Source organism: Heptranchias perlo, chromosome 3, assembly GCF_035084215.1.
Source record: "Heptranchias perlo isolate sHepPer1 chromosome 3, sHepPer1.hap1, whole genome shotgun sequence".
In the NCBI taxonomy this organism is placed as follows: Eukaryota; Metazoa; Chordata; class Chondrichthyes; order Hexanchiformes; family Hexanchidae; genus Heptranchias; species Heptranchias perlo.
The window spans coordinates 18,581,540-18,604,037 of NC_090327.1; the positions used below are offsets into that span (position 1 = coordinate 18,581,540).

The following is a 22,498-nucleotide window of genomic DNA, read 5'->3' on the forward strand; positions in this document are numbered from 1 at the left end:
CACACTCAGCAGAGCATCGACCAAGTTAGCTACTGGATGCATCTTTTTAAAAAAATTCCTAACAAAGTAACATGCAAATAAAATATCTGCACACATAATCTGAGGGAAGTATAGGGAAGGTATAAATATAATGGCCCCAAACATCCGCAGCTAGTTCGATGCTCTCCTGCCGTAATTTTGGTGAATGTCCAATGGAACGCAGGAAATTAGGCCTCTGCCCAGCTCAAACCTGGCCAACTTTGTAAGAGAGGATGGGGCCAGATGCAAAGAGTCCCTACGCAGGTGTTCTCGCACTTCGGGTCTTTAGTGGGAACCGGCATGTGGTCAGTGGAGGTATGCCTGGTCGGACTAGGCGTAACTCCCCAACAACCAGCATGTGGGAAACATCTGAGGGTCCGGGGCTGTGATCATGGTTTAGACCACCAAAGAACTAGACCAAATTCTTTTTTCAAATGTTAAAGCCTTCCCTTATAAAAGGGGTGTTGGGGGACACCTCTCTGTTCATTCCGAAGAGGACCCAGCATTCCATCCCACCCCACGCCCCACACCACACCCCTCCCTCTTCCTCCTGACCATGCAATCTTCAGCCGGATTTCAGGCTTCTTTGTCCGGCCAGTGCCCCAGATGTGCTCCTAGGGGAATGGGCGCCTATCCTTAGGACACAAATCAGGGAATCTCCGCCTGATCCCAAAGGATGCTCCGAGATCAGCAGTAGAAGTTTCCGACAGTTACACTGAGATTGGGCAATTGTGGCTTTTTGCCGCCAGTGTTTATTTTGTTCATGAAGAAGCCCTGTGTAACTCATGAATAGCAGAATTATCCAGTTTAGAAGAAAGAAAGAATTTACATTTATATAGCATCTGTCATGACCTCAGGACAACCCAGTGCACTTCACAGCTATTAAAGTACTTTTTAAATACAGTCCCTGTTGTAATATAGGAAAACATGGCAGCCAAATATGCACACAGCAGGGTCCCACAAGCAGCAATAAGATAAATGATCAGATAATCTGCTTCAGTGATGTTGGTTGAGGGGTAAATGTTAACCGGGACTATGGGAAAACTCTCCTGCTCTTCTTCAAATAGTGCAATGAAATCTTTCACATTCACCTGAGAGATCAGCCTCGGCTTAACATCTCATCCGAAAGACAGCACCCCCGGCAGTGCAGCGCTCCTTCAGTACAGCACTGAGGTGTCAGCCTGGATTATCGGGGTGAGTTTCCCTAGGGGTTCTCCCGCTCATCCACTGTAACTTTGGTGGGAAAAGCACAGAAAAGCCCTAGAAAAAATAGCACGAACAGCAGCTATGCCGTTTTCCCGGGATTTCCGTGGCTCTTCCACCGAAGTCACGCTGGGCGAGCAGGAGAACCCAAGGCAGAAATTCATCTGCGATGTCTTTAATTCTCTGGAGTGGTTGCTTGAATCCACGGCCTTCTGACTCAGAAGTGAGAGTGTGGCGACTGAGTCAAGGCTGGCACCTATGCTCATGGAATGAGCATCATATCCAACGACGACGCTCAAGGTGTTTGTTCTTTTTTTTCTCCCCATCTGCCCCCTCTTTATTCCTTCAAGAGGAGTGCTGAACTTTTGTTACGTGACATCACTCTGATCAATAAACTGGCAGCAATTACTTTGCTCCGTATGTTCAAGCAGCAGAACTGAAGTCGCATTGTAAGAACGTAATAAGATCGATAAAAAGAAGCTGTCCTCACTTAGCGTGGTGTAAAAATGAAGTGAGATGAGTTTTAAAGGTGGGGTGAGATAGATTTTAAAAGGAGCCAATTTACTTATTGATTCACAATAAACATGCTCACGGCAAGGCTGCATCCCTGTTACCATCTCCTTCAGTGTAACAGCCCAGGAAGGTGGCAGTAAGAGTGAAGTTTTAATATCATTTTACAGCAGTACCGTGCTGTTTACCTGAGAGGGTTGGATTTTTCACATATGGAGGCAGGGTTGCAGTGTTTACATGGTGGGGAGGGTGGCGAGTTAACCTTTTAGGGTATGGAGGTGTGGGCTGTTTGCATAGAGGGTCTTGGATTTTATGGATAGATTTTTATGGCCTGTTTATTTGGGGTGCAGAATGGGGTCCCATGGACAAGTAGCATTATGGTCATCGTGGGACCTATGTAAAGAGGAGCGTGGTCCTGTAGTGTAGGAGTACTGGAGAGATTGTTATCAGGGTCTGCATGGACTGGTGGAGGAGAGAAGTCCTGGAGCATTGTGGAGGGGGGAAAGGATGATTTGGCATTATTGAGGGGAGGGCTGAGGTCCAGATAATTCAAGGTGGGAGTGCAGCGGTAGTAGTATTAAGGGGTAAGGAGCCCAAGTTTCAAGAACATAAGAAATAGGAGTAAGAGTACGCCATATGGCCCCTCGAGCCTGCTCCACCATTCAACAAGATCATGGCTGATCTTCTACCTCACCGCCATTTTCCTGCACTATCTCCATATCCCTTGATGCCTTTAATATCTAGAAATCTATTAACCTGTGTTTTGAATGTACTCAATGACTGAGCCTCCACAGCCCTCTGGGGTAGAGAATTCCAAAGATTCACCACCGTCTGAGTGAAGAAATTTCTCCTCATCTTAGTCCTAAATGGCCTACCCTTTATTCTGAGACTGTGACCCCCTGGTTCTAGACTCCCCAGCCAGGAGAAACATCCTCCCTGCATCTATCCTTGGGACGTTTTACTACAATAAATGCAAGTTGTTGTTGGGGCCATTCTAGTCTGCATGGCTTATTCCCACAGTGCACCTATCCACTGAGCCATTCATTGAGGTGGTCAACAAGAGCGCATGATAGATTCAGATCAAGAAGGCCTTTCGACCCATTTGATCTCTTCCTTCCAGGGTGGTGGAAACGGATTCAATAGTAACTTTCAAAGGGGAACTGGATAAATATTTGAAAAGGAAAAATTTGCAGGGCAATGGGAAACGAGCGGGGGGAGTGGGACTATTTGGATAGCTCTTTCAAAGAGCCGGCACAGACATGATGGGCCGAATGGCCTCCTTCTGTGCGATATGATTCTATGAATACCAGCCCTACCATCTCCTCATTACAGCATCTAGTTGTTTCTTATTTTATACCCCAGTGTCCTAACCTCACCCACTGTTCTTGACCATCATTTGAGCTGTCGATCACTCGCTGTGTAAAAGTACGTACCCTGACATCTGCCTTAAACTTATCCTGAACCTGTAACCATTTTCCTGCTGCACTGGCATATCTCTATCCTGTGAAATATCTTCTGACGTCTCCTTTCAAGCATCACATGTTTTGACGACGATCAAGTCGTCCTTCATCGTATATTTATTTTGGTTCTGTCAACTTCTGTTGATATTTTAAAATTATTGTTTAAATTCTGAATGCTTAAGAACTTAAAAACGCTTGAAGTGGGAAAAGGCTATTCAGCCCACCAAGGCAATTGCTTCTGTAACCCAATCTACAATCTAGCCAATCATGGACCCACCCATTTAATCTCCTTCCACAGCCCATGTACACTCTACCTGGTCACAGACTCAACCCACCAATTTAATCTCCTCCCACAGCCCATGTACACTTTACCCTTTAATGGACTCTACCCACCCTTTTAATCTCCTCCCACAGCCCATGTGGTACAATTTCAAAATTTGCAGATGACACAAAGCTTGGAAGTGTAGTGAACAGTGAGGAGGATAGTGATAGACTCCAAGAGGACATAGACAGGCTGGTGGAATGGGCGGACACGTGGCAGATGAAATTTAATGCAGAGAAGTGCAAAGTGATACATTTTGGTAGGAGGAATGAGGAGAGGCAATATAAACTAAAGAGTACAATTCTAAAGGGGGTACAGGAACAGAGAGAACTAGGGGTATATGTGCACAAATTGTTGAAGGTGGCAGGGCAGATTGAGAAAGTGGTTAAAAAAGCATATGGGATCCTGGGCTTTATAAATAAAGGCATAGAGTACAAAAGCAAGGAAGTTATGATGAACCTTGATAAAACACTGGTTCGGCCACAACTGGAGTATTGTGTCCAGTGCTGGGCATCGCACTTTAGGAAGGATGAGAATGCCTTAGAGAGGGTGCAGAAAAGATTTACAAGAATGGTTCCAGGGATGTGGGAATTCAGTTACGTGGATAGACTGGAGAAGCTGAGGTTGTTCTCCTTAGAGCAGAGAAGGTTGAGAGGAGGTTTGATAGAGGTATTCAAAATCATGTAGTGTCTGGACAGAGTAGATGGAGAAAAATTGTTCCCATTCGTAGAAGGGTCAAGGACCAGAGGACATAGATTTAAAGTGATTGGCAAAAGAACCAAAGGCGACATGAGGAAAAACTTTTTTAGACAGCAAGTGGTTAGGATCTGGAATGCACTGCCAGAGGTGGTGGTGGAGGCAGATTCAATCATGGCTTTCAAAAGGGAATTGGATAAGTACTTGAAGGGAAAACATTTGCAAGGCTACGGGGATAGGGCAGGGGAGTGGGACTAGCTGGATTTCTCTTGCAGAGAGCCGGCATGGACTCGATGGGCCGAATGGCCTCCTTCCGTGCTGATACTATTCTATGATTCTATGTGGGGGTAATGACCCATAGATGGCAAGGTCTGACGATGGCAGCAGCTGAAGAGAAATCCTAATGGGGCTGGGAAATCAACTGAGGAGGGAACGATTTGATTTTCAGTAAGAAGTTAAGAAAAAAACTATGCGCGAGCGACAGGCTAGAGGGTCAACTGTACAGCGAGAAGAGACAACAGCCACTTGACTTGAGTGAAAAGCCTGATGTTCACAAGCCTCAGCTTAGTGGTGCTGGTTAGGATAGCACCACTTGCAGCTCAGGAGCTCGGAAGACCAGATAGTGGGAAGAATGATTCATCCGAGGTAAGTATAAGAAATAAAGTTAAAAATAGCAAATTTAAGTGTTATAGACAGGTGTGACAGAAATATCGCCACAAAAAAGCCTGAGAGGGAAGTGTTACAGGGAGTGATGGTTTTACTTACAGGAAGTAGTGCAATACACAAAATGTTTAATATAGGTCAACAAAAACAACCTGCATTTATGTAGCGCCTTTAACGTAGTAAAACATTCCAATACTGGAGCATTATCAGTCAAATTTTGACACCGAGCCACATAAGGAGTTATTAGGACAGGTGTCCAAAAGCTTGGTCAAAAAGCTGGGTTTTAACATAGAAACATAGAAACATAGAAAATAGGAGCAAGAGGAGGTCATTCGGCCCTTCGGGCCTGCTCCACCATTCAAAATGATCATGGCTGATCGTCTAACTCAGTACCCTGTTCCCGCTTTTTCCCCATATCCCTTGATCCCTTTAGCATTAAGAAATATATTTATCTCCTTCTTGAATACATCTAATGACTTGGCCTCCACTGCCTTCTGTGGTAGAGAATTCCACAGGCTCACCACCCTCTGAGTGAAGAAATTTCTCCTCATCTCGGTTCTAAATGGCATACCCCGTATCCTGGGACTGTGACCCCTGGTTCTGGACTCCCCAGCCATTGGGAACATCCTCCCTGCATCTAGTCTGTCTAGTCCTGTTAGAATTTTATATGTTTCGATGAGATCACCTCTCATTCTTCTAAACTCTAATGAATATGGGCCTAGTCGACCCAATCTCTCCTCATACGCCAGTCCTGCCATCCCAGGAATCAGTCTGGTAAACCTTCGTTGCACTCCCTCCATGGCAAGGACATCCTTCCTCAGATAAGGAGACCAAAACTGCACACAATACTCCAGATGTGGTCTCACCAAGGTTCCGTATAATTGCAGTAAGACATCCCTGCTCCTGTACTCAAATCCACTTGCAATGAACGCCAACATACCATTCGCCTTCCTAATTGCTTGCTGCACCTGAATGCTCGCTTTCAGCGACTGGTGTACAAGGACACCCAGGTCTCGTTGCACTTCCCCTTTTCCCAATCTATCACCATTCAGATAATAATCTGCCTTTCTGCTTTTACAACCAAAGTGGATAACCTCACATTTATCCACGTTATACTGCATCTGCCATGTTCTTGCCCACTCACCCAACTTGTCTAAATCACATTGGAGCCTCTTTGCATCCTCCTCACAGCTCACATTCCACCCCAGCTTTGTGTCGTCTGCAAACTTGGAAATGTTACATTTAGTTCCCTCATCCAAATCATTGAGGAGCATCTTAAAGGAAGAGAGAGAGGTAGAGAGGCGGAAAGGTTTAGGGAGGGAATTCCAGAGCTTAGGGCCTAGGCAGCCGAAGGCTCGGCAGCCAATGGTGGGGTGAAGGAAATCGGGGTTGCACAAGAGGCCAGAATTGGAGTAATGCAGAGTTTTTGGAGGGTTGTAGGGCTGAAGGAGGTTACAGAGATAGGGAGGGACAAGGCTACGGAAGGATTTGAACACAGGTGATGAAGGTTTATTGGTGGCAGATTCATGGTTACACCAGTAATTATGATCTTTCAATTTACATACAACAGGCTTGCCCTACTTTCTGAATGAAGAACTGGGTGATCAGACCATGAACTAATCATAATTTTTAATGGAATACTACAGATTTAAAAATTATACTCTCAAGAATATCAAAATCATGAAATATATTTAAAAAGAGAAAATGCTTTGTGGAAATCATTTATTAATATTTTTCTTAAAAAATACATTTTCTGAGTAGATTATTACAGAATGCAGCACTAAAATATGTAGATAAATTCCAAATTCAGTTTTCAAAGTGTTAGTTTTGATGACAGTTTAATGTTTGCTTTCCACGTTCTAAATGGATAAATAGAATTCCGTCATGTGGCCCGCAACGCTATTTTAGATAGCGTTTACTTCCCATCCAATTATCTACTGCACGCTGAATTGGAAAACATATTTCCCAAATCTCAGTCACCTCCAGGGACATTATTAAATATTAAAAAAGTAATTTGGTTATAGAAAATACCAGAGTTCAGATCATATGAACTTTAAGACAAGTCTTTCTTTTGGTAAGTAAAACCCATACATTCGATGATATTATATGCAAGGCTGTAAAGATTTGAAACAAGATGCACAGAAGCAATACAACTCTGCTACTTCCTCACCAGAAATAATGAGTATAAGGTACACTGATGTACAGCTGATAGAGTGCATACTGTATACTGAAATGCAATAAACTTTGGCCTCATTATACTGGGGTCCTTGAGAGGCAAGCAAGTGACATCAACCAACAAAATACATATTAAAGTGATTATCATAGAATCACAGACTCATAGAAAGTTACAGCAAAAAAGGAGGCCATTCGGCCCATCGTTGTCCTTGCCAGCTGAAAAAGAGCTATCCAGCTTAATCCCACTTTCCAGCACTTGCTCTGCAGCCCTGTAGGTTGTGGCACTTCAAGTGCACATGCAAGTACTTTTTAAATGAGTTGAGGGTTTCTGCCTCTACCACTCTTTCAGGTAGTGAGTTCCAGGTCCCCACCACCGTCTGGGTGAAAAAGATTCTCCTCAGCTCCCCTCTAATCCTTCTACCAATTACTTTAAATCTATGCCTCCTGGTCACTGACCCCGCTGCTAAGGGAAATAGGTCCGCTCTAACCATTCTATCTAGTCCTGTCAAAATCTTATACACCTCAATTAAATCTCCCCTCAGCCTCCTTTGTTCCAAAGAAAACAACCCCAGCTTATCCAATCTTTCCTCATAGCTAAAATTCTCCAGCCCTGGCAACATCTTCGTAAATCTCCTCTGTACCCTCTCTAGTGCAATCACATCTCTCCTGTAATGTGGTGACCAGAACTGTACGCAGCACTCAAGCTGTGGCCTGACCAATGTTTTGTACAGTTCTGGCATAACCTCCATGCTCTTATATTCTTTGCCTCAGCTAATAAAGGAAAGTATCCCATATGCCTTTTTAACCACCTTATCTATCTGTCCTGCTACCTTCAGGGATCTGTGGACATGCACTCCAAGGTCCTCTACACTTCTCAGTATCCTCCCATTTATTGTGTACTCGCTTGACTTGTTTACCCTCCCTAAATACATTACCTGACACTTCTCTGGATTGAATTCCATTTGTCACTTTTCTGCCCACTTGACCAGTCCATTGATATCTTACAGCAGTCGACAGATTACCTCCTCACTATTAACCACACGGCCAATTTTTGTATCATCTAGGAACATAGGAACATAGGAACAGGAGTAGGCCATTCAGCCCCTCGTGCCTGCTCTGCCATTTGATAAGATTATGGCTGATCTGTGATCTAACTTCATATACCTGCCTTTGGCCCATATCCCTTAATACCTTTGGTTGCCAAAAAGCTATCTATCTCACATTTAAATTTAGCAATTGAGCTAGTATCAATTGCCATTTGCGGAAGAGAGTTCCAAACTTCTACAACCCTTTGTGTGTAGAAATGTTTTCTAATCTTGCTCCTGAAAGGTCTGGCTCTAATTTTTAGACTGTGCCCCCTACTCCTAGAATCCCCAACCAGCAGAAATAGTTTCTCTCTATCCACCCTATCTGTTCCCCTTAATATCTTATAAACTTCGATCAGATCACCCCTTAACCTTCTAAACTCTAGAGAATACAACCCCAATTTGTGTAATCTCTCCTCGTAACTTAACCCTTGAAGTCCGGGTATCATTCTCGTGAACCTGCGCTGCACTCCCTCCAAGGCCAATATGTCCTTCCGAAGGTGCGGTGCCCAGAACTGCTCACAGTACTCCAGGTGCAGTCTAACCAGGGTTTTGTATAGCTGCAGCATAACTTCTACCCCCTTGTACTCTAGTCCTCCAGATATAAAGGCCAGCATTCCATTAGCCTTATTGATTATTTTCTGCACCTGTTCATTACACTTCAATGATCTATGTACCTGAACCCCTAAGTCCCTTTGGACATCCACAGTTTTTAACTTTTTACCATTTAGAAAGTACCCTGTTCTATCCGTTTTTGATCCAAAGTGGATGACCTCACATTTGTCTACATTGAATTCCATTTGCCACAGTTTTGCCCATTCACCTAATCGATCAATATTGCTTTGTAATTTTATGTTTTCATCTCCACTGCTTACAATGCCACCAATCTTTGTGTCATCGGCAAACTTAGATATGAGACTTTCTATGCCTTCATCTAAGTCGTTAATAAATAGTGTGAATAATTGAGGCCACAAGACAGATCCCTGCGGGACTCCACTAGTCACATCCTGCCAATGTGAATACTTACCCATTATCCCTACTCTCTGTCGCCTTTCGCTCAGCCAATTTCCTCACCAAGTCTGTACTTTCCCCTCGATTCCATGGGCTTCTAACTTAGCTAACAGTCTCTTATGTGGGACCTTATCAAATGCCTTCTGGAAGTCCATATGAATAACATCCATTGACATTCCCCTGTCCATTACTTTAGTCACCTCTTCAAAAAATTCAATCAGGTTTGTCAGGCACGACCTACCTTTCACAAATCCATACTGGCTCTCCCTGATTAACTGAAAATTCTCGAGGTGTTCAGTCATCCTATCCTTAATTATAGACTCCAGCATTTTCCCCACAATAGATTTAGGCTAACTGGTCTATAATTCCCAGGTTTCCCTCTCTCTCCTTTCTTGTGCAATTTTCCAATCTAGAGGGACGGTTGCTGAATCTAGAGAACATTGAAAGATTATAGTTAGGGCATCTGCAATCTGCTCACCTACTTCCTTTAAAACCCTGGGCTGGAAACCATCTGGTCCTGGGGATTTGTCACTCTTTAGTGCTATTATTTTCTTCATTACTGTTGCTTTACTTATGTTAATTTTATCGAGTCCCTGTCCCCGATTCAACATTAGTTTTCTTGGGATTTCCGGCATGCTATCCTCTTTTTCGACTGCAAATACTGACGCAAAGTAATTATTCAACAGGTCCGCCATTTCCCCATTGTCAATGACAATATCCCCACTTTCAGTTTTTATGGGGCCAACACTGCTCCTGACCACCCTCTTTTTCCTAATATAACTATAAAAGTTCTTCGTATTGGTTTTGATCTGCAAACTTCTTGATTAAGCCTCCCACATTCAAGTCCAAATCATTAATATATACCACAAAAAGCAAGGGACCTAGTACTGAGCCTTGCAGAATGCCACTGGAAACAGCCTTCCAGTCGCAAAAACACCCGTCAATCATTACCCTTTGCTTCCTGCCACTGAGCCAATTTTGGATCCAACTTGCCACTTTCCCTTGCATCCCATGGGCTGGGCTTTTACTTTTTTGACCAGTCTGCCATGTGGGTCTTGTCAAAAGCCTTGCTAAAATCCATGTAGACTACATCAAACACGCTACCCTCATCAACCCTCCTTGATAACTCATTGTCTCATAACACAGCATAAAACATGTACCAGCTTTATGCTCGAGCAAACCAAAACTAATTCCACTACCTAACTCTTTCCCCATAGCCCTATATATTCAACTGTTTCAAATGTTTACCTAATTTTCCCAGAAAAGAGGCAATGGCCTCTGCTGCAACCATTCCCTGTGGCAGAGCATTCTATGCTCCAACAACCCACTGCATAAAGACATTTCTTTATGTCCAACAGGCTAGGGCACAGTTAAAATGAGGGCAGCGACTTACCCTCCCTATCTCGCTGCCTTCCCGCCATGAGCCGATGTTAACCTCCTCTTTTGAGCTTGCAAGCAGTACATCCGACCTAAGTCGGTGGGCTCTTATTTAAATATGCAGGTTGGGACCCAATGATGCCATCGGGACCCGATCTGCTACTTTAGTTCGAGGCCTGAGCGGGGGTGCAGTGACAGCTTCTCTGTCAGATCAAACCTGTCGGGAGCTGGATCGCGGGCCAGACAAGGCCCAGGCAGGCTAAGTTTTAAAATGTTATTTTTGGTGTCCCTGTTGGCCAGGAGCAGCAGGAGTGCTCCTCCAGGCCCCACAAGGAAGCCTTAGGCCTCCCTCGCCCCCGGGATCCCCTCACCCCTCACCTGATCACGTCCAGAGCTGCCCCCACAACTTACCTGACTTCAGGGGATTGATCCCGTGGCTGTGGCCTCCTGCCACCCGAATTCCCATTCTCAACCGACGGCCGGGTAGTGGATCTGACCGGGATCGGTTGGGAGTCGGAGATAATTTGTAGAAATGAGGCCCAGCCGTAAAGTCAGCCGGGCCTCTACGTCCCCAGACCTGCCGGGTGAACTGCCCACTTTGGGGCTCACGCAGACCGTGCCTGCTACTCCATTAAAACAGGGGCCATGATCTCACAGTTCACACCCACAACCCAAAGCAGTCATGGCACTATGACAAGGAATTGAGTGGAAACCAGGCAAAAGACTTCAATTGTGAGAAAATTCCTGATCACGTTGATAAAGAACATATTTATGTTCCTTACAAGTAACAAACAGAGTGAATCTCTCTTCCCCAGAGCTTCCTTACAGAGACAGGAGTAAAATGGGGTGTTAGCTCAGGACTGGCTATAATTCTCCTAGTGACCAATTTCTGCATGACACTCAACCAAGGCTGCAGGCAGAATGCCTGCCAAGAAATCTTTTTCCCATCATTTCAACATTTTTTATTAAATCTTATTTAAGAAAGGACTTGCTTTCAAGGCGGTTCAGAGAAGGTTCACTCGATTGATTCCTGGGATGAGGGGGTTATCTTATGAGGAAAAGTTGGACAAGTTGGGCCTGTATATATTGGAGTTTAGAAGAATGAGAGATGATCTTCTTGAAAGATATAAGGTCCTGAGGGGACTTGAAGGGGTAGATGCTGAGAGGATGTTTCCCCTTGTGGGAGATACTAGAACCAGGGGACACAGTTTAAAAATAAGGGGTCTCCCTTTTAAGACGGAGATGAGGAGAATTTTTTTCCCTCAGACGGTCGTGAGTCTGTGGAACTCCCTTCCCCAGAGAGCGGTGGAGGCAGGGTCATTGAATATCTTTAAGGCTGAGTTAGATAAATTCCTGATTAACAAGGGAGTCAAAGGTTATAGTAGGTAGACGGGAAAGTAGGGTTGAGGTCACAATCAGGTCAGCCATGATCTTATCACATGGCAGAGCAGGCTCGAGGGGCCGAATGGCCTGCTTCTGCTCTTAATTCTTATGTTCGTGTGTACGCTTGTACACATTGTGACAATGATGTTTTATTGATCAACATTTTGCTCAATCCTGAGATATTGGCCCAAAATTTGCTGGAGTGGGGCATCTCATGTTAGACTTGCTCCTGCACCCTTCAGCTCAAAAATATTTTACCCACAAAGTTGCTGGAAGTGCAAGCTGATAACGGAGCACTGAAGGAAACAGGGCATCTGGGACCTGAGTGAACAATGGGACCAACAGTCTATCTCCTTAACCAATGAGATATAAGGATCGAGAAATAAACAGAGCAAGGACTGAGAAGGAGGGTGAATTAGAGAGGGTGAGTGAATCCAATGTCAAATCAGGTACAGAAAGAAAAATAAAGAGAGGGAAAGAAAGATTGAATTAAGAGAGAAAAAAAGACAGAAATGAAAAGAATAACATTTTAAAATTTGATATTTTTAAAATCTCCAACAATTCACTACATGAAGGAATGAGACTCGACACTTTTAACTGTTCATTTTATGGGCCAGAGAAGTTGATTGGCAGTCATTAACAATTATCACATCATTAAAAGTGTACTTACGCTATTAATTACTAGACTTACCCTTCTGTGACGACTTTAAAGGGCAATTAACATGCAAATGCAGCAACTTCATAAAAATCACAGGGAGGTTAAGGGCGAAATGTCATTTTTGCGAAGCTAACGGCAGAGCAGTGCGAATCATCCAGCAACATGTGGCGATTCGCAATTCATGGGGTATCTCCTTCGCACCACAAGTTGCTGGCCGATTTGCACATTAGTAACGGTATGCGTCGTTTATACACTGCTATTTTTTCAGCAAATTCTGGGCTATTATACAAGCCAATGACTGAGATTTCAGAAAGACTCTTTGCTAACGATAGTCACTAGTCGGTTGCTAGGAGATGAGTGAGAGTGGTACATATTGATTAACAGACTCATGTCTCTCCCTCCCAATATGTATGCACCTAACCCCTACCTCATGGTATTTTCTTGAACAATTATAGTGAATTCAAGAAAAGAAATCATGACAGAAAAGTGTTCCAAATTAGAGAGATGTGTGTCTGTATATGACTGAGAAGCACAGCAAACAAGTTTTGAAGAAATGTCTGGAAGCCATGAAAGAAATAATCCTCAAACTATTGTTCTCTAAAGCCTCTCACAGCGCCATTTACCACTTGGATTCCTGCACAAGAATTTCCATTATAATCTAGAGGCCTTAGATATCTGCACAAGTAACTGTACTTTGTTCTTTATATAACGGCTGTCATCATAAATAATAGCATGAAACAATATCGGGATAATTCTTTTTAGTTAGCACCACGATGTTTGAGAATCTTTAAATCAAGTTGCTAAAAAAATCTATATCCAGCTGTAGGATTTCGATTTGCCCATTGTGAAGTATACACACTCTCCTTGTGAGGACACATTCCACTTACCTAAGTCTAGAGAGCCTAAGCTCAAATTAGCAGAGTCAAAGCTTCGGGAGCCCCAAGTGTGCACAGAGTCACTGCTACAGTTTAACTAGCTAACACTGCACAGCTTACCTGAGTCTCATCCCACTGCTTCTCCAGCCAGGACCACCAGTGGAGCATTGGCTTGCAGGAGCTAATTGGGAAGAATCCTAGTCTCCCAATGACCCAGATTGCATTAGTGAGTCTGGCTGACTAATCAATCAGCAACATGCCCTGGAATATTGTCAAGTATCAGATCACTGAGTCAGCTATTGAGGGTTGATGTGCTTCCAAGTTTCCATCACCAGGCATCTCACGCTAGAGACATCTCAATCCACTTGATTCTACCCAAAGAGGATAGTCACCAGTTGGTTGTCAGACAATTGACAAGCATATGTGTGAGCTCTCGCTAGGTGGATAGCAAGTACCTCCTCACAAGTAGCATGGTGAGCAGTGCAATTCACCATAAGATGTCTGAGTGCATTGCCACCATCTTCCTGACCACAGCATGGACACACATCATATGCCACTGATTAGTGGTTACACTAATTGCAGACGTAAAGCTTCAGAAGAAGCCGCTTGCCTCTATACGATCCAATTGTGATAGGCATTGAAACCTGGAAACACGAACCATGCGGCAGCTATCATCTCAAATTTCAAACTTTCCTCATTAACTATATCACGGGCATCTGCTTTCAGGTCAAGGATCTACAACAGAGTAGTTAGCATTACACCGGTTATCTTGATGTCCTGGGCATGCAAGTCAAATGCCATATACCAGGCTTACTCATCACTAACTGCTTAATCCTGGTCCTTGTACAAGATGTTTTGCCGAAGAGGCATGCCCGCTGTGAGGCTAACTTTCATTCCAGGGTATTCAGTGAAAGGTTGCTGTGGGTAGCAGCCCTTCTACCCCTGCAGCCACAAATCCACATCTCAGTGTGGTCCTGGATCTTGCACACGAGCTGGGGAAGCCCTGGTGTTGCATGTCTCGGAGTTGCGGACCATGATTGAGCAGATTGGAAGAGATACTTTTCAGCATTAACATTTTTGGGTCTTTGGAACCCAAAACAGCAAACAGAGCCAAAGCTTTACTGGAATACAGGAGAAGTTTCCCAATGTGAGCACTAAGAAGTTCTTTAGCATTGATATACAAGTCATATACATTTTGATCCACTGCATCAACTATATAAGTTTACATGAAAACATTTTGTAAAATCTCTTCCCCCCCCCCCCTCCCAGTCCCAGTTCAGCTATCTGTAAGGTAGATAAGAAACAAAGATAACTGTTAGCCAAAGCTATCATCTCAATTAAACATTATGTAAGAACAAGCGATATATTGCTTCTTCTACCTGACAGGGGCTCCTCTGCTCTGGGCAGGCTTCAGCAGAACAGTCACTGTGCTGTCAGTCTGGTTCAGAGGTGTATCATAATCATATGCTGGCATAGATGGTGCTGCAAAATGGGACAACAAAATAAGTATATTGTTAAGTCTGTTCGCTATGTAATTTTTTTCAAATACAGAATTTAAAAGCAGTTCATCATCATTCTCGTTATTTCTGCCAGCATACAATACAATCACGACAGCACAAAAGGCAAAGCTGCATCCAGTAACTTTGCAATCATAAACACCGTAACAGTGATGGTAGATAGACAAACGTCGCCAGAAAACAATCAAGAAAGCAAGAAACAATTGAAAACTGTGTAAATTAAAAACTAGAAGACGGGATACCATGAATTGACGGCCATTCCACGTTTCTAGGCTTTGAATGACTCTATAAACTGATAAATTTCACAATGTTATCTGAACCTTCCGAGCATACTTCTGAGGGTATTGAATGGCTGGAGACTTCGATTCAATGACAGAATTAAGGCTTGTAGATGACATTATAAACTTTAAGTGGTAAGCCTCAGTCATTTACGGTTACAGTAGTCTTGATTGTCCGAACTCATATTATATTATAAAGTTAATTACTGTATGCTTTTGGGCATTTTGTTTTACACTATATCTACAATTTTAGTTAATCGCCTGTATGGAGTTTTTCCATTGGAATTTTATCTGAGCTCTTAGGGGCGATTTACAAAAATTCCGGCTCAAAGCCTCGCCATTGGAAGCACAAATTCGAAAAATCATCCCCGTTATTTCTTGTCACAGCAGCATAAAAACACACTCCATGCTAAATATTTGCGATATCACGCATTCCAAATCAATTGTTATTCTCTATATTACACACTTCAACCAATTGTTATTCTCTATATTACACACTTCAACCAATTGTTATTCTCTATATTACACACTTCAACCAATTGTTATTCTCTATATTACACACTTCAACCAATTATTACACACTTCAACCAATTGTTATTCTCTATATTACACACTTCAACCAATTGTTATTCTCTATATTACACACTTCAACCAATTATTACACACTTCAACCAATTGTTATTCTCTATATTACACACTTCAACCAATTGTTATTCTCTATATTACACACTTCAACCAATTGTTATTCTCTATATTACACACTTCAACCAATTATTACACACTTCAACCAATTGTTATTCTCTATATTACACACTTCAACCAATTGTTATTCTCTATATTACACACTTCAACCAATTGTTATTCTCTATATTACACACTTCAACCAATTGTTATTCTCTATATTACACACTTCAACCAATTGTTATTCTCTATATTACACACTTCAACCAATTATTACACACTTCAACCAATTGATATTCTCTAATACACACTTCAAACCAACTATTTTTCCCTGTAATACATCCCGAACCAATCGTTATTCTCTATAATACACACTTCAAACCAACTATTATTCTCTGTAATACATTCCAAACCAATTGTTATTCCCTATAATACACACTTCAATCTCTATAATACACACTTCAAACCAATTGTTATTCTCTATCATATTTCAAAGCAACTGCTATTCTCTGCAACAAGCTCCAAACCAAGTGTCATTCTCTGTAACACACTCATAGTCATCTACTTTCCGTATGTAAGAGATATCCTACCTCTGTTATTCTCCTTATATCACACTCCCAGTAATTTGTTGCTTTCTAAATAGTTGATGTCAAAGGGTTAAGAAGAGTTTACTGTAATATTTGGATTGCTTTTTCTTTTAGTTAGTTTGGCACATTAGAGAAAATCCATTCCATAAAATAAAAATAATTAATTTGTAACACTGAAAAGGCTTAATCAGAAAAAAAAGTACTGGATTGTAATAAGTAACTGTACAATTCTTGATTAAAGGAACATATCATGACCTGTTGCATTTGTGCGCCTCTGCACCTTAACTACGTTGCCTTGTGCAACTTCAACAGAAATGCTTCATTGGAGCAAATCTATCCTAACAGACATTACATCTCAGTATGGATCCACATTACATAATAGAAAGTGTCAAATTAATGAATAATTGCAACCACTTAAATCACTAATTCAATCAATTGTTTAAATGATTATCCAAGTTTGTCAAATTTTTCATAAACACCATCACTGGAAAGAGTTCAAGAAAAATTAAATAGAATTATCTAGAATGTACAGTACAGAGACCATTCGGCCCAACAGGTCCATGCCGATGTTTATGCCTCCTCCCTCCCTACTTCATCTAACCCTATCAGCATATCCTTCTATTCCTTTCACCCTCATGTGTTTATCTAGCTTCCCCTTAAATGCATCTATGCTATTCGCCTCAACTATTCCTTGTGGTAGCGAGTTCCACATTCCAACCACTCTCTGGGTAAGGATGCTTCTCCTGAATTCCTTATTGGATTTATTAGTGACTGTCTTATATTTATGGCCCCTAGTTCTGGTCTCCCCTGCAAATGGAAACATCTTCCCTACATCTACCTATCAAACCCTTTCATAATTTTAAAGACCTCTATCAGGTCACCCCTCAGTCTTCTCTTTTCTAGAGAAAAGAGCCCCAGCCTGCTCAATCTTTCCTGATAGGTATAACCTCTCAGTTCTGGTATAATTCTAGTAAATCTTTTTTTCACCTTTTCCAGTTCCTTTATATCCTTTTTATAATGTGGAGACCAGAACTGTTCACAGTACTCCAAGTGTGATCTAACCAAGGTTCTATACAAGTTTAACGCAACTTCTCTGCTTTTCAATCCTATCCCTCTGGAAATGAACTCATTGCTTGATTTGCCTTTTTTATGGCCTTATTAACCTGCGTCGCTACTTTTAGTGATTTGTGTATCTGTACCCCCAGATCCCTCTGCTCGTCTACCCCATTTAGAATCTTATTATCCAAGCAGTATGTGGTTCCCTTACTCTTCCTACCAAAATGTAATACTTCACACATATCTGTATTGAAATTCATTTGCCAATTACACGCCCATTCTGCAAATTTATTAATGTCTTCCTGTATTTTGTCGCAGTCCTCCTCGGTATTAACTATAGCCCCAAATTTGGTGTCATTTGCAAATTTTGAAATTGTACTTCTGATTCCCGAGTCCAAATTGTTTATGTAAATGGTGAACAACAGTGGCCCCAGCACCGATCCTTGTGGAACATCACTTCCCACCTTTTGCTAGTCTATGTAGCTACCCTTAACCCCATCTCTCTGTTTTCTGCTTTGTAGCCAGCTTGCTATCCATTTTGCTACTTGTCCCCTGACTCCACATGCTCTGACCTTAGTACCTTATCGAAGGCCTTTTGAAAATCCAAATATATTACATCTGCTACATTACCCTTGTCTACCCTGCCTACTACTTCAAATAATTCAATAAGGTTGGTCAAGCATGACCTTCCCTTTTGAAATCCGTGCTGACTATTCTTTATTATATTTTCAGTTTCTAGATGTTTTTCTATTACATGTTTGAGCAAGGATTCCATTATATTTCCTACCACCGACGTTAAGGTAACTGATCTATAGTTCCCTGGTTTGGTTTTATCTCCCTTTTTAAATATAGGAATCACATTATCTGTCTGCCAGTCCTCTGGCCATATTCCCTTTTCTAATGAATTTTTATATATATGTAATAGTGTAAAAGACTGATGTACATTTGCAAAGATGCCTGGCTATTGGTGACTCAAACCATACGTTAAATATATAAGGTGGCTGCACCAAAAACTCTTTCATCGTAGTCTGGGAAGTGCCAAAAATAAAATGGTTTGCAATAAGCCATTGCTTTGCCAATTTTTAAAAAACAAATTTTTTCCAAGCTATCCAATGTTCTCGCTCCTCTCTTGTGTTTGGTAAGATTCCATAGGTGCCAGGTGTCCGTGATATATCATCTAAGTGGCCACTTCTCATTTGTGAGTCTAGACAGTGAGTGTGAGCAGAGTATTCTATTAGGGGCATCGTCCCCACTGAAAAAATAGAGATTAATAGAGGAAGAAGATGCAGCAAAAAAATTGCAAAAGGGTTTAGATTGGCTACGTAATTGCACAGTCACGTGGTAAATCAGCCTTAACACTGATAAATATAAAATATTGCACACAGATTAAAGAAAAAAATGCTGCACATAAATCAAGATTGGATACAGTAGCGTAGTGGTTATGTTACTGGACTAGTAATCCAAAGGCCTGGACTAACAATCTAGAGCTACATGAGTTCAAATCCCACCATAGCAGTTTGATACTTGGAAGTTGTTCCTTAAATTTATCCCATGGGCAAAGTCATCAAGAGCACATGGCCTACTGTTAGATAAATGCAAGAGAAAAAGGAATTTTGACATGCTAGAGTAAAACTCCCACAAATGTCTCATAACTTACCAAAACACCCTCTACTCTGACATTCCCATTTCCTACACCAGCCATCTTTGTAGGCCTTCTGCATGATATTCTAATTTAGTAGAGTTTAATTATGTAAGTTTTCCACTGTGGATTCACACACACTGGGAATTGGAACTAATCTGCTTCAAATTCTCACTTCATTTGGCACACCTTATCGCCATCAGGAAATTATTAAATTAAACATTTTCCTCAACACTTCTTTACTTGTAATTGATTTCATAAATAGAAGTATATCATTGTACATTCCTACTGGTAAGACAGTCATTTTCAATTCTTGGCTCTTTGAATTTTTCATCATTTCTAATGTTTTGGTGAATTTTTGTAGCCATGAGTTTGAGAATTAATACCACAGGGGTGAGCATGTTTCCAGTGTTAGTATCCAGTATCAGTGCCAAGCATTCCAATGCCCAGCAAGGCTTGACTAGATGTGAAATAAAGTCCCTCTGACTCTGTCCCAACAATCTACTTGACCTCAAGCATCTTAGGAAAATGCAGTAACCAAACTCAGTTTGGATCTACAGCTTTTAGTACGAGTTTAGTGTGTGTGGCAGTGTCGGTCAGTTTGATAGAAGCCCCCACTTCTCCTTACTTTGCCATTCACTTCATGGCAATGCCTTAGCTAGTTCACATCAGCTGCTTTCAAGCACTCTTTATCCATGTTTGAGCAAATCTGAATTTTACATCCATCATCCAACCAGCTGGAGAGTGTTAAAAGTATGGGGCTTAGACTTGTGTGGGCTTCACTTCATAGGAAGCCATAAAGTTTGAAACTGTAAATGTTTTCCAAAAGACAATTTTGAGAAATAGCCTTGTAAACTACATATCAACCTGGTTCTGCTTTCACCCAAGTCAAAGTTTATTTTCCCCCCCTCAAACAGAAGGTATTTCTGAACTGGTGATTACCAAACAGAGTAAGATGAATTTATCTGAAAGCAATACCTGATATCTTTGTAGTAAACTGTTTGGTGACAGGGAGCCCACAGCCTTTGACAGTGCTGGCCCTGATCGTGAAGGAATAGGTGGTCCCTGGGTACAAGCCAACAAACAGGTGGTGGGTCTCATTTCCTAACTTGAACACTCGACCGCTTTGGTTCGATAAGTCAATCTCAGGGTCAAAGGAACCAATGCCATTGTAGTAAACCTATTTGGAGAGTTAAAGAAAAAAGAAGTGATGAAAATGCTGTGCAGATGAAAAGAGATTGCATCATTATCCAGTAAACCTTCTTGATGTATGCACTGTCAGGTTTCTGATATTGCATTTTTGTGATACCTAGTATCAGATGTATAGAACATAGGGCCAGAAAGTTATTACTAATACATATTCAGACATTTTTCCAGGTGCGTAGAGTAGTTCAAGGTTTCCTCTAATAACCTACCGATGATTTGATGTTACAATGTCAAATTCTTACTGTATAATGTGTTTTTTATTCTTCTTTCAGTCTAAGGATGTAGGTAAAATGATGACCAGCAGAGGTCATTTCATCAATCAGGATGGTAAGTGGTTGGTTTAATATCTATTCAGCCGCAGATAATGAGCAAACCATCAGAAATTGATCTTCTTTGAGTCATTTGCACTTTTGAAAGAAATAAATATCACTACAGTAACAAAGGCATTTAATGCAGAATGGAACTGTCACAGACTTCAGAGCAGGTACATCTTGATGCATTTCTTTTTAAACCACTTTAAGTCTAAAATTCTATTTTACGCCTTATAAAAAAATTATTGGCAGGTTAAATTTTTGCCCTGTGCTGAATAAGGAAAGTACTGATCATAAATGTTTTATATTTATTTATTCTTTCTGAATATTTGTCAAAGTGACTTTCTAACCAGGTTTTCTCAGAGCACAGAGCAGAATCTGCTAAAAGTAAGCTTGGTTAAAGGGCACATGAGTCTTGGTAAAGAGTCTTGCATTTTGCCAGCTTTACTTTTTCCTCCTCATATCTTGAAGATACTGGAGGTAATTCTGTCAATGGCAATGAAAATCAGGAGAGATGTATAACAGGTGACTGATTCAATAGCATTCGTTTTACATTATCACCCAAAGTCAGGGTTCACAGATTCCAATATTACCAGAGCCTCCCTCAGGCACTACTTCACCTTTGAACAGAACAAGACCTCTCATCAATGTGCAAACACATAAAAGCAGTTGTTAGGGCCACATAGAGCAGCAATAGTTCACCATATTTGAAATCAGCAGGAAAGGCAGACCTGCAGAAGTACAACAAATTAAAATCAAATTGAAGCCTCCAAACAATTAACTGGAGCATTGGGGCAATAACATGTGGCAGCGTGGAGTGACACAGCACTGGTCTGGTTCCACCACCTCCCCCCACCCACCACCCCCCCCACAACCGACGAGATCCTGATTTCGTCTGCGCTATGTTGGGGGTGGAGGGTGCTGAATAAGACAAGTCTTTCCCTATAAGAAGGGATAGAAGAAAAAGCAGCAGAGAATCATCTTTGGTTGCTCTTGCGCAACTCGTGAAGGTTGACCTTAATCATGCTGGAAAGAGGGGAAGCAAGTTGCCTGGCCACCTTCTCAGTTGGAAGATATACATGCACCCTGAAGACCCAGGAAGGGGAAAGAGCCCTGAGATACATATACTTAAATTGTGTTCTACAATATGAACTGCAGGAGCTATGCAAGCTTTGTTTGGTGGCACGGACAGTGAATCAACAGCCATGGTTATTGAACACATAGGAATATTCAGGACTGGGAAAAGAACATTAATGGCCAGTCCTCATAGTTCAAAACATATTATTAGATTATTCCATGTTGTTTCAGCAATTGAGCCTGTGCACAAACACCCCACTGAGCTGATAATGTTCCTTAAAGGCACTCAGCACCAGCTCAAGCTATTGCCCTGATGAAAGTCCCTTACACTCATGGTGGAAATAGGAATTAAAGACCATCAGGACCCCAATAAAAATGAAATAGTTATAAAGAATGATGAGTGTCTTGGATTTTGGTCTTTAATGTTAATTATGATGTGGTTTTTTTGAATATTTAATAGGGAAAACAGATGCCTTTATTATGACAACTGGTTGGACAGAACTTATTTAGAAGAGCTGCTAAGCCCAACATGGTACAGAAGTTGAATTCACACGCAACATAGCTGGATGATATCACTGAGGCTCTCAAGGTGAATGATTTTCCCAAATGATGTTAATTCAGCTCCTTCATGCTCTCAGATTCAATAACTCCTTCCAGCCAGTTCCCTTGACTAAGCCATCAGAATTCACTCTTTAAATTTTTTAAAATCC

At 41.7% G+C, this 22,498-nt stretch overlaps 1 protein-coding gene across 3 annotated transcripts in view; it reads right to left on the reverse strand.

The window, feature by feature from the left end:
• Positions 1-22,498, reverse strand: part of LOC137310786 (receptor-type tyrosine-protein phosphatase mu-like) — a 797,377-nt gene that overhangs the window by 281,033 nt on the left and 493,846 nt on the right. For all 3 annotated transcript variants that reach the window (XM_067978407.1, XM_067978404.1, XM_067978408.1), the window contains exons 10-11: positions 20,173-20,374; positions 14,816-14,918 (exon numbers count right to left, since the gene is read on the reverse strand). In XM_067978407.1, the coding sequence (XP_067834508.1) occupies positions 14,816-14,918; positions 20,173-20,374 (305 nt within the window). The remainder of the gene's footprint in view (positions 1-14,815; positions 14,919-20,172; positions 20,375-22,498) is intronic.